The sequence below is a fragment of the Zonotrichia albicollis genome, chromosome 2 (assembly GCF_047830755.1).
Source record: "Zonotrichia albicollis isolate bZonAlb1 chromosome 2, bZonAlb1.hap1, whole genome shotgun sequence".
In the NCBI taxonomy this organism is placed as follows: Eukaryota; Metazoa; Chordata; class Aves; order Passeriformes; family Passerellidae; genus Zonotrichia; species Zonotrichia albicollis.
In genome coordinates, this window is record NC_133820.1 from 104,171,373 (window position 1) to 104,184,169 (window position 12,797).

Sequence of the window (12,797 nt, forward strand, 5' to 3'; positions counted from 1 at the left end):
CTTCAGTATTTTTAATGAACATATTTTTATATTGATTACTAACAAACAATACATGCTTAAAGCTGCAGTTTAAAAATTAGATTGCAGGCATGTGTGCATACCATTTCGGTGGAAAAAGACATTCAAGATCTTCTCAAGAATCCAGCCCCAACCTCCCTGCCATGAGTAGGGACATGTTCCACTTGACCAGGTTGCTCCAAGCTCCATCTAAAACAACCTTGAACACTTCCAGAGACGCAGCATCTGCAACCTCTCTGAATAACCTGTTCCAGTGCCTCACCATGCTCAAGGTAAATCTAAACCAACCCTCTATTAAGCTTCAAGCCCTTCTCCCTTGTCCTTTCATTTAATATCCTTGTAAAAAGTCTCTCTCCAGCTTTTTTGTAGTCTCATTTTAGTACTGAACATAACACTTTATATATAACACCACCTTACAAAGTATTATATTACTAAAATGGTGTAAATACTACATATATTATATATGTATAGGTAATCCTCTTCAATAGAATAGCTGAAAAAGGTCTGATCAAAAGTTTCAGAGTTTCTTTAAAGTTAGTTTTATTTATAAAAATGTTACTTTTTGGAAACATGATTTGCCTATCTATATAGAGAACTGGCACAGAAAACTATTGCAAAGGGTATAAAAAAACCAGGAAATCAGTAATTATCTGAAATCATAAGAAGTAAATTGAGAGTATGCCTTGTATAACTCAAGTGACTTGCTTATAAACATAAAGGAAATTTAAAACAGAATTTATCTATGTTCTTTAATGTATTAAATTAATAATTTAATGACTTGAAGCAAAAAAAAATTCAGACTTTGTGCTTATATGTTACTCAACAGAACTGGAATATTTTGAAAAGGGTTGTGCCATATTTATGACAATTTGGAATGAATGCAGAAAGACACAACAATACATTAAGAAAAGTATTAACATATGCATCATCTGCACAGGGTTTATCACGCCACTGAGGGAGGGATTCCAGTTTCTCCACATCACAAGGTCATTCACAACACAAGGATCAGTGAAAGCTCTGCTACATGTAGGGCTTTTACAAGTGATTAACAACCACCGGTACATTCAGAAAAAGTGCAAAAATGAAACAGATTTGGTGAAGTTACATCAAATGGCACACTTGATAAGCCAAGATACATATTTTGGCATGGGATTCCTTAAAACCAGTTGCTGATAAAACAGGATTTCTATTACAAACAAGTCTATCTTCAGTAGTCTCTGTTCAGCAACTCCCAGTCTTATCAAATAGAGGCTATTAACGTCAGGCACTCCTCTGACAAACAAATCTTCCAGCACATGTAATTATGTAATTATAATTCTAAAAAAGAAAAAAAAAACCTTACAGCAAGAATAACAGACTGAAGACAGAAGCCACAGAGAATACTAAGAAAACTAAAGAAAGAGCATGTGAGAGCAAGGAAGCTTGACTTTCTCAATTAAAAAGAGAGAAGAATCACACCTGTCTTCCCTGGCATTAGATTTGGATGTCTTGTTTTCCTTTCTTCTTCTGCTTCTCTTTCACTACATCAACACTCCACACTGTTATAAAAACTTTAAAAGCTCTGTTAAGGGCAGTACCAGAGCAGAAGATAAAATATTGCTAATAACCCTGGACTGAGCCATGGGAAGGGTAAATGGCTTCTCCAGGGAGCACAAGGGAGGTTGCAAAGAGCCTCTGACCTGGAAATCCCATGCTGAGCAGGATCATCAAGAGCAAAGAAGAGCTTTTCCTTGCTCTCTCTAGGCACTGACAGTTATCCCCAGAAGGAAAGTGTATTATTGTGCCTGGAAGAAGTGCACACTCATCCACTCCCATCACAGCCCAGGTACTGAAATCCCTCAGCTGGCCCCTTTGAGAGTCCAATTGATTCAGAGGCATTTCAGCTTCACTGCCAGCCAAGTCCATTTACTCTTCTCATCTCTAACAGCTCCTGCCCTGCTCAGTGTTTGGCAGGGCTGGGCACACCTGACCCTTCAGCCCTTGCAGCATGGATCTGACCTCCTGCTGCCCCCAGTGTGGCTGGGAGGCAGGGGAGTACCCAGGCAGAAATGGAGAGCTCTGTGTTCCAGCTGCATTCAGAGCAGATCAGTAAAGAGGACACACAACACTCCCAGCTTTAGTCCCTGTCCCATACACAGCTCTGCCTACCCACCCTCTCTACCCCCCAGGGTATGCTACACAATCTTTTACTGGCTTCACAAACACATGGCCATGCCTCGTTCCACTGTGGGCTTTGGACACTCTTCTGGCTTTCAAATATTGCTCAGGGCTGTGCTGGAACTCCTCATCTTGAAACTGCTATGTCATGGCCTTAGAGAGGGCAGACAAAGGCTTCCAGCTGTGAAGTAGCCCCTTGGAAAGTGTGGGACAGCCTAGGTTTCTGCTGGGTTCCAAATGGCTCATAATGATAAAGGTGCTTTAGTATTTCCTTAAGTATTAAGGATTCCTTAGTATTCTTTAGTATTAATATTTCTTCTAAATGTGGCAACAAAATGAGAAATCAGAGCAGACCCAGTCTTTGTGTGTTTTTATGAGTAAATGCTGCAGGAAAGAGGTACAGTACAAGGGCATGAATTTCTGCTAAAAGAAAGGAATATTTCAACATCATCTGCTGAAACATGTCAGAATTTCTTAACTTTATTAAACTATTAGTCACTGTGAGTAATTGTGAGTCATCTCAATCAGATTAGCACTGAAGATAGCTAAGTTTTGCCTTGCAATGTATAGGATTCCCAAAACACAGCATTATTGTCTCAGGGCACTATCACAGAAATCAATGTTTGGATCAGTATTTAATGATAAGTCCTCAAGAAACAGACAGACAACTGAAGACTGCATGATTTGTGCAGTAAAACCAGTATCACTTCTGATCCATGAATACAGCATACAGCATTAAAAAGTAGGAAATAACAGTGGTCCAGGTCTCCCACCTGAATTCAACTGATTGCTTTTCTATAAGGAAGAACAGGAAATAAAGCTACAGCACAAATGAGCACTTTGTAATTTCATGTATAATTTAATTAGAGTGACATCTCTTTAGGGCAAATTCTTCAAGCAATAGTTCTGCATACATTGTAGAGTCAATCTTGCATTTCATGCAAGAGTCATATCCCACCACTCTTCAGTACCATCTTCCAGGAGCATAAGCCCTCCTGTCTCCAGCTCTGTTGGTGACTCAGGCATAGGTGGGTTCTGTAGCTGTAAAATTTCTCTTTATTAAATTATGACAGTAAAAGTCTGCAGCTGGACAGGACCACCAAGGCAAAATACTGTGTGTTGATTATCCACAGACTGAAATGAAGAGTAAAAGCCTTTTTAAGTCTACTTACTCAACTTGTTCTGTGGGTAGTATGGGGGGAAATCTGTTCTCCTGCCTAAACTTGGTGGATTTTCTAATTTTGCCAGGTGTCTCTGACACACAGAAAACTCTTGGCTCTCATTAAACAGGTTACTCCTATCTAGGAATTTCTGAAGTCTTTGGCTCTTTCTTGTGGTTCTTTCTTTATGGGTTTTTTTTTTGGGGGGGGGGGTGTTGTTTTTTTGTTTTTTTTTTCAAAAGCAATAAGCAACTTTTGAACTCCATGACTCCATGTTGTTGGTTCAAAAAAGATGTTATTTTCAATACAATTTTTCCCTCTGTTGAAGAAAAATGTATTCATTCAATCAGTCTTCAATTCATTGATTCCAGTAGAACAAGAAGTGAAAATCCTTACATTGTCAACAAATCAGCTCCTTGAAGCATAGCAATTCTAGAAAAGTATTAGATTAACTTCAGGAAAAGGGAATTTGGATATTGAAAAATGTGTGATTGCACGGGTTTAGGAAAAGGGACAGACCAAACCTGAGCAAAGGCATGCAGTAGCTTTTACATAAACAATTATTGAACAGGCTCAGGCTATTCCTCCTGGAAGGGAAATATAATGGAAGACCACCAACAGAAACAAGATTATAAACAGGGGATAACTGTATTCGAAATCCTTGACTCTGAAAATTACTAACTCAAACTAGCAGAAAGTTTGAAAATGAAGGCTCGTGGTTTCTTTTGGCAAGCATTTCTGCAGTTGAACTGTTCTTTATTCTGAGAATTTACATGGGCTTAAAAGGTATTGAAGGGATTCACAGAGAAGAAATTAATTCAAGACCACTAAATACACAAACATATTCCCAGCACAATAACATGAAGCCTGAACCTTAAGGAAGTTTTGTATTAAAAAGTTATTTTATAATTTATCAGGTTTTTTTCAAAAAGTAAAATCCTGTTTCAGAAGGAAAATAGGTTGCTTCTCACCAAGTTTTGGTAGCTGCTATGGCTCCCTAGTTTAACTTAGTTTCCATTTAATTTGTAAATTCCACCAAAAAGTAAATAGTATCAAAATGTGAATAATTTTTTTCAGAAAAAGGCAAGCCACCTCCCTGCCAATTCAATTACTTTCTTTCTTCTACATTTGAAACATTGGAATTTTTCTACTAGCTGATATTTTTCCATGCTGCAGCACTGTCATGTGACAAATTCAATCAAGGGTACATAACAGCCACTTCAAAGGCCAACACCCAAGGCAGCTGAAGCAGCTGAATGTTAAATCAACAAAAGGATACATGTTATAAAGGTCACTGTCTGTAGAAGGTAAAAGGAACAGCATGCACAATCCAAAAGACATGAGTTTTTGTCTTTTACTACTTCAGCATACATCTTTTGCAATACATTGTTAATATCGTAATTGAATGAACACATCAAACAAAAAGAACACTTTTGTCTAGGCAAGGTCTTCCCTGTATCATTTTTCCCAATCAGGAATGTATCATTAGGCAGACAGAGCACTAACCACGTTCCACAGCGACACTGCAATGTCCATGAGCTATCCCTCTGCACTTGAATCAAAGCATTGCCTTGCTGACACCAGGAAGCCCCTGGTGAAGCAGAGCAAAGTGGACCTTTGGAAGGACCAGTAAGGTCTAAGGTTCACACTACTGCAAGGTGATGTCTTTTTCAGGGCATTATGACATGACATTTTTAGTAAAGCAGCATACAGACAGACAAATTGATGCCATTTCCTCATGCTTTTGAACTATCCTTTTTAGAAACTCAGTTTGTCTTACATTGGTAAAGTCTGTACTTGGAAGTTTAGAGTTTCTCATCCTTGAAGAGCAATCACAGACCTTCTTACATAAGCACTAAACACCTATAAAAGTCCAGCTGAAAGTTACTGTCTGTCTTGCTGATGAAAGATGAAGGAAGTATCCTTCATGGTTGAGGTAACACTATACAGTGTGCTTGTGAGCATGTACCTTTACTCTAACAATTATGGATTTGCACATTTTGCATGATTTTGCACATTTGAGCATTTAGTAGGAATGTAATGCCTGCATTCCCCACACTGTAAGAGGTGCCCCCTCTGAGGGTTCACAAGCAAGGAGGGACAAGGACAGGTGAAAGGGGAAGAGGAAGCAGCTCAGAGAACCAGCATGAATGCTAGTCAAGCCACAACAGTGCCTTATTCAGCTTGTCTGGGATGGAGCGTGGGAATAACAGAGTTCACTTGAAAGGGACAGCACAGGAAGGCCTCATATATAAGCAACAGCTTTCATCAATCTGAGGAACTCTTCAATATTATAAAGCTTTTACACGAATTCTGTTCCCTCCTGAAATATCACCACTGTATTTAATTAATAAACAGAAAAATTGAGAAACATCTTATATATATAAAATGTACTTCCACTAATACTTTTTGTTTACAAAAGGCTATTTACAGATACAGTTCACAGCTAAATAGTTTAACATTTAAATATTTAACTGAATATTCTGTAAATCCAAATAAAAATCCAGTAAAGTCTCTATCCTGAACTGGTTGAAGTCATGTATGTTTACTAATTGCTGGCAAGGATTCCTTAGTTCAACACATGTTTAAGTAATACTTTAAAAATCTCACTCTGCAAAGCAAAGCAACTTGTAACCTCCACTAACTTAAAAACATCCTGTTCAACTATGTTTTGACATATTATTTCAATACAACTATCAGCAGTAACTTCAATGGCTTTATTTACATACATCTCACATGTGATTAAAAAATACCACAGGAATACAAAAATTTGCACTAAGTGTGTTTTGCTCTTCCAGAATTCAAAAGACAGTACAAACCAATGTGTAGAGCACAGGATTTCCCACTGTACCAGTCTGACTGTACTTCATCTGCCTTAGCATTCAAGCATTCTCTCTAAAGATGCCTAAATACTACACTCTGCTTAGTACACTTTCTTTGAATGAAGTATGGTAAGAAGGTAGCAAACAGAAAATCTCACATGAGAACTGACACACCATTTGTGAAAAGTCTGGCTTTCATGATGTTAATGGCTGGCAAGTGTTCAGGTCCACAAGGGTAATCTCTCAGCTCCTTGAGATCACAATGCTACCAAGGTTCTGAAAACTGCTGAGGATTTGAGACACTATTCAAAAACAAATTCTCAGTAATGGAGATATAATTCTGAATTGATTATTTTGTATTAGCTGAAGGTGTGAGCTCATGAAGATTAAAATCTAAGTATACTGCAAACTTGGGAGCTCTTGAGTTGTTAGCCATACATCACCTGCAAGCATTCAAGTTTCAATGCCACAGCAGTAAAAACCTTTGGCTAAAGAAAGCCAGCTGGAAAGCACCAACATCCCAACTGCTCACAAAAACCTGCTGGAGCTTAAGGAAATTAAAACTTACTAATTGAGGTAAGGGACAACTAGAAGATTTCTAAACAGCACAAATGTATTACACTGCCAAGACTTGAAGTATGATGCACTTTCATGTGAATGAAGAAGACTGTTGACAAAGTCCCACAGGAACAGCTTTTGAAGGGAATGACACTCAGGATAGAGTATGATGAATCTAAGTGCTCAACAAATTAAATTATTTCTAGTACTTTGAGGTATTGCTTTCGAGTACAAAGGATGCAGGTTTTTTTTAGGATGATTTTATTTACTCCAGGATTGCCTCAAATGAAAATTGGTTTTTTTCTTTGTTGAAAAGCTCATTATTACTCACAGATTGTACTATACTAGGTACTACAGTAAACATGGGAGAAATTATTCCATTTCTATTCATTTTAGAGACAAATGAGCAATTAGTTTCTCCAGAAGAAATCTGAGATATCTTGATTTTACCTTTGCTGGTAGGGGAAAGCAAAAAATATACAGGAAAAAACTTGAAAAAATAAACAGAAATAATAGCTTCAGCTGATTTATCTAAATGAATGAATGACAATATAGGTACCTTCGATGAGACTACTCTATTATCTGGAAACCTCTGCGGAATGTATGCTTCAGCGCCTGGAGGTGGCTCACGATGCCCAACATAAATAGTGCGACTGTCCACCCAATTCTCTTCTCCAGCACACTATGGGAGAAAAAAGAGTTACTGTGTCAGTTCACTCAGTACTCCTGCAGAAACATGAGTCACACACTGAATTAACTAATCACATGCCTGACCATCTACACATACACAGCCAGCAGCACATGACCCCTCATACTTCTCTCTTACCAGAACACCCACAGCCAAGTCAAATGTCAAAACTGCCTTAACTGCACTTCACTATCCCACAACACAATGAAAGAGCATCCATAAAAATCACTGTTCTGACTTTTTTGTTTATAAGTGAAACAAGGGTGAATTGTTTAAGACCCCCAGTCAAATTAGGTATTTAGTAAGTATTCATATCTTTCTCTTTTCATCACTAATAAAAATCTGTGCTAATTAAAATATTTTAATATACGACAAATTCTTCACAATTTTGAGACTAGCCAGCCATTGCTGCAAATGAAATTCTGAGCTAAGTGAAACTCTGTTCTCCTGAAATACTAGTAGCAATCATTTCTCCACACATGAACAAGCCTAGAGACTCTTAGGTTGCCAGGAAAAGACGTCAGCTTGTCAACTCAGAGCACTTCCTCTTCTATGAAAGCTGTAGAAAAAAAAAGCAGGTGTGCCAAATTCTCACATTCACATCAAACTCTACCGCACCTATAGCTTCCCCAAAATTACTATTTCTGTGTTCTATTAACTGTAAAAAACGTACAAATCACTGTAAAAAAAGGACTTACATGAAACCAAAATAACCAATTTTTAACATTTAGAAGTAAATTTTTTGAGGACATAGATTATAAAATTACCATCCCTTAGTCAACAGTCTAATTCACACCTACCTTATGAAAAACATTTTTGAACCACAGAACACATCCCTAACACTTGGAGAAGCCCAGGCATCTGCAACTTTAACATCATCATATGGTCAAATCTGGAGTAATTTAAATATGTCATAAATTAAACTCAAAATCTCTGCTCTATGTTGCCCTGGGGCATTTACACATTCTTTCATTAAGCATATTAGACAGAAGCTTATTTTCTGCATCCTCAACAGCTACATGGTATTTAGTACATTAAATACATCCTGGAAGTGCTCCTGGGCACCGGTGCTTGTCTGCCTCTAGAGGTGACCTGTCAGACTGACATGGAGCAAACCAACCCCACACAAACAGTGTGTCTTTGGTAGTTTACACAGCCAAGGCATCATTTCCCACAGCAGCTCGATGTACCTGTGCAGTTCTTGACAGAATTCAGTCATACAGACATGGCTCCTTCTTTTCTAGCTAGTCTTCATGTCAATAGGTCCATTTACTTTACTAGTACACACTTGGCCACTAAGCCTAAAACAAAATTTAGTTCTCAAACTTGAACATTCACCATAACATTTTCTTCATCAATTCACATCTGTGATTTTTCCACTGCCCTTAAGTGCAACACAGCCAAAGATCATTTTCTACATAATTTATTGGGAATAGACATATAAAATCTTGCAATACTCTGCAGGTTTGGAGCAGCAAAGCTAATAAAACAATTATCTCTGTGATGTGCATGACTTTCTCGAGGTTGGAGAGAACATCAAAAATATAAAAAGAAAACCTATTGGACACAGACTATTAACCACAAAATAGCTGAGTAGAAGTCATCAAGTAAAATGTAAAGTGAAATAGAAGGATTAAAGAAAAGTAACTTCTGCCATCCCAGAATTAGATACTAGAAGCAGACACAAAGGACCCAAAATCATTACTTGATTCTTACATGACAGAAAAATGAAAGCATTATGTTCAGAAGACACCAAAGGACAAAATTTCAATACTAGGCATAAAACTAAAGCCAAAAGTAAACCCCACTTTTTTGTTATGTGTTATTCAACTTCCAATAACTTGAAAGAGTCACTTAATACATGATATGAAGCTGTTCACAAAGGAAACAGAAATGACAGCCCCTCCTAAAACACACCAATAGCCCAGTCAGGACTCATGCTAAGCCCTGCAAGTGCCCCTGGCTCAGTGGGAGTGCACACACATTTCTCCCATGCCACAGCTAGCACAGGCTCGAAACTAGGACGTGGGTCAGTATAAAAGTCGCATTGATTTTCCAGTCAGACAACTTCTCCCTTACCACCAAGTGGACTTGTCAAAAGTCAAGTGTCATTCAGCCCATTCCTGAAGGCCAGATAACATTCTTTGAGCAAGCCAAAACATTTTGGAAGGAAGTAAAGCATGACAATGTTTCTATATTCCACCTTACTTCTATGGCAATAACAAAACATGGTATCTTTACCATTTTATCAGTACATGGTACTTATTTATCTTGTCAGTGCACTAAATGTACAATGCACAGAAATAATCTACTGACAGTTGCGTCACTTAGTACTCCTAGAAATACAAGGGAATGTGAGATATTCCTGTAAAATACATCAACTTGTACAACATTTTTAAATTTTTCATTAGGAAGGACACTCCAGACAAACACAGCACAAAGATTACTCCTGATAAGTGAAGTGCCTAAGTTCAGAGATGATTACCTACACTGCTAATGGAAATGCCTCATAAACTTGGAAAACCAAGAAGAAATCCCTCAGTTTCTACTTTCCTCTACAGAGGCCCAGCTTGACAATTATCTCTCAATTATGATGAACCAACCCAAACAGCATGACAACACTCTTAGCTCAACAAAGCACATTTTAAAGTTTCACGGCATACAATGAGTCTTCATCATGACTCAGTTATAAGAGGCCTCCAAAATTACCTATGAACCTGGGAAGACAGAGCTCTAAACAGCACCCTCCTGCCATTACTGTCAGTATTTACAGGTCTGATAGCCCTGGAGTACTGTGTCAACACTAAATAAGCCAACCACTCTGGAATTTGTGTCCCTAAAGCAAGGCATTACTTTAAGCATCAATATAAAATAAAAGACAATCTCTTTATTAGCTTAATTTCATCTGGTTTTATCACAGATTGATAAATTTACCACAAATGTATAAAACCATATCTAACTTAAACTATCTGCTAGCACAGAACAGTTTTTCACTATGTTAATAGGTTATAGAAAATAAATACACTTTACCAACCTAAATCAACAACTTCAAACTTCCAAAACCACTCCCAGTACAAGCATAAAAAACTAAGCATGGGAGAGTAAGGCTCTGTTTGCCAGTGAGGCAGAACTGCAATGCACAAAGTCAGGTGCATTGCTCAATAAGGCCATGCTTGTGTGAAGCAGAAAAAGATACTTCCAGAAAAACAGCACTTGAAGCCACGACATGGGCCACATAGAGAAATCCAACTACAGCAACTGAATGTCCTGTAATGCCAACCTCCAAAGCCAAACACCCGGATCTGACAGTTCTGTCAGTGCTTGGGTATTACAACTTACAGAATGTCACCAGAGTCACTGAAAAAAGCAGTCTGATGCCACTGCCAGAACAACAAACTACATTAACTTCTTTTTTAAGTTCCATTGCTTAAGCCCATTAAGAATATGTCCAAGAAACCATAAATATACCTCAGCATTATCTGCTTCTATTTATAGTGTAAAGCTCAATGTACTGAGACCTGGTTTTATTGACACATCAACGAAATGTTACATAGCTTTTACTTTTTCAAGCACTGTCAGCAACCACAAAAGCAAAGACCAGCAAAAGACTGAGGCACAAAGACAGAAACACTTAACAGGATTTTACCTTAAGAGTTTAAGTATTTCTGCAGCTTATTTTTTTCTGATTAACAAAAAAACCAAACTGAAATTAGCTTGAGATTCACCTTCATGCTACTCCAGTAATTTTTATCTAGATTTAATTTAAACAAATGTATTGCCTGAAAAGACAAGGGGTTTGGTATTCAATGGTTGAAAACAAAAAGATGATAGGAAGATGCTAGTGGTAGTTGCTGGAAAAGTAACTGACTTTGAAAGATTCCAAGTCTTTCCCCATATTTTTAGTCAAGAGATTTAACATGATTTTGAAATCAGTGGAAACACTGACACTTCCTGACTCTCCACTTGAACTATTAACTCAGGCATAATTACCAGCAACAGTCTTCAATATTTTATTTTCTCTCCAAATGATATGAATACAAACACTACTCAAATTAGTTAATATGCACATTAGTTAATAGGCAGATTGAAAACTCAAACTGCCTTGGCCAAGCTCGAAGTACATTTCATTGAACAGTATTCTCTTCTACTTTTTTCTAAATGTTTTTTGATTAAAAGGGATAGTGCACTCTAACCACAGACTTGACTGCAACAAATTCTCAGCATCAGCTGTAGCCTTGTTCACCCAGGCTGAGACTCCTTTTCTCCACACATGAGTACCGTACACCAATAGAGGCAGGCTCTCCTAACAGCCTCGTGTTTTACGAATATTTGATGTCAATTAAGCAATTAGCACCACTGTTAAAACTACACACTGAACACACAGGTGCTCAACCACTTTGGAGTTTTAGGATATCACATACTGCCAAGCCATTATCACTCACAATCTCCAGGAAGAACAAATAGTGCACACTGTGAAAAAACATTCACGCATTACAACAGCTCTGCACTAAAGGCTCTCAGCTTCCAATTTCTCATTCAGTGAAGAGAAACAACTTCAATATCTCAAAGCTGTAATTCTCTAAAGTGAAGACAAAAAAAAAAGGTGCTTTCCTTTCGAATACTGTAAGGAAAGTATCCTTATCATGCAGTATTTACCAAACCATGAGATCATATAATCTCATCTTTGTCTCCATCAAATGTCCTGAGTACCTGCTCTTTTACACTTGACACCTTCCTGCAGCCATCTCCCTTCACAAACAATGGCACAGAGTACAGATTTTTATGTATCTTTCCAAATCCAGTCCTTTTAAGGGTATATTTTAACTCTAGATAACAAAAATCCCTCTAAAGAAATAATAATTTTTAAATAACCTGTATTTCCTAAAGTTGCGAACCAGTAAAATAGATTAAGCTTGTAAAAAGTCCACTTCTACAAAAAAAAATCTAATTTGTATGTATTTGTGGAGATAAAGGGTGAAATTCTCATCCATTTAAAGGCTCTTAGCTAGATTTCAAATTATAGGTCAACTCACAAATACCTATAGAGAGAGCACTTTAGCTTTACATTTTGTGCACAGCATTATACCAGCCCTTGATATGAATTTGCCAAGCTCGGAATGAAGAGTATAATGCTGAAAGCTGTTCAGGTTGTTATGTTTCACATGAATATAGAACAGTACAGATAAAAGAATTAATATAATTATCAGATAAATACCCTATCAGGTCTCATATTCTGAAAAAAGACTACCTCAACATGAGACATGGTAAACAGAAAGGAAATTACTTCATTCACCTACAAGTCATGGACACATGCCATTAGATAACTAATTTAATGGAATATCAAAATGCAGCTCTTCAGATGCAACCACAAAAAAAAACCCCAAAAACAAACCA

The 12,797-nt window shown here is 37.5% G+C and overlaps 1 protein-coding gene across 5 annotated transcripts in view; it reads right to left on the reverse strand.

Annotated features, from left to right (window-relative positions):
* The window catches only part of ATP11A (ATPase phospholipid transporting 11A), a 118,630-nt gene that overhangs the window by 53,550 nt on the left and 52,283 nt on the right, over positions 1–12,797 (reverse strand). For all 5 annotated transcript variants that reach the window (XM_074535936.1, XM_074535937.1, XM_074535941.1 and 2 more), the window contains exon 2: positions 7,275–7,397. In XM_074535936.1, the coding sequence (XP_074392037.1) occupies positions 7,275–7,397 (123 nt within the window). The remainder of the gene's footprint in view (positions 1–7,274; positions 7,398–12,797) is intronic.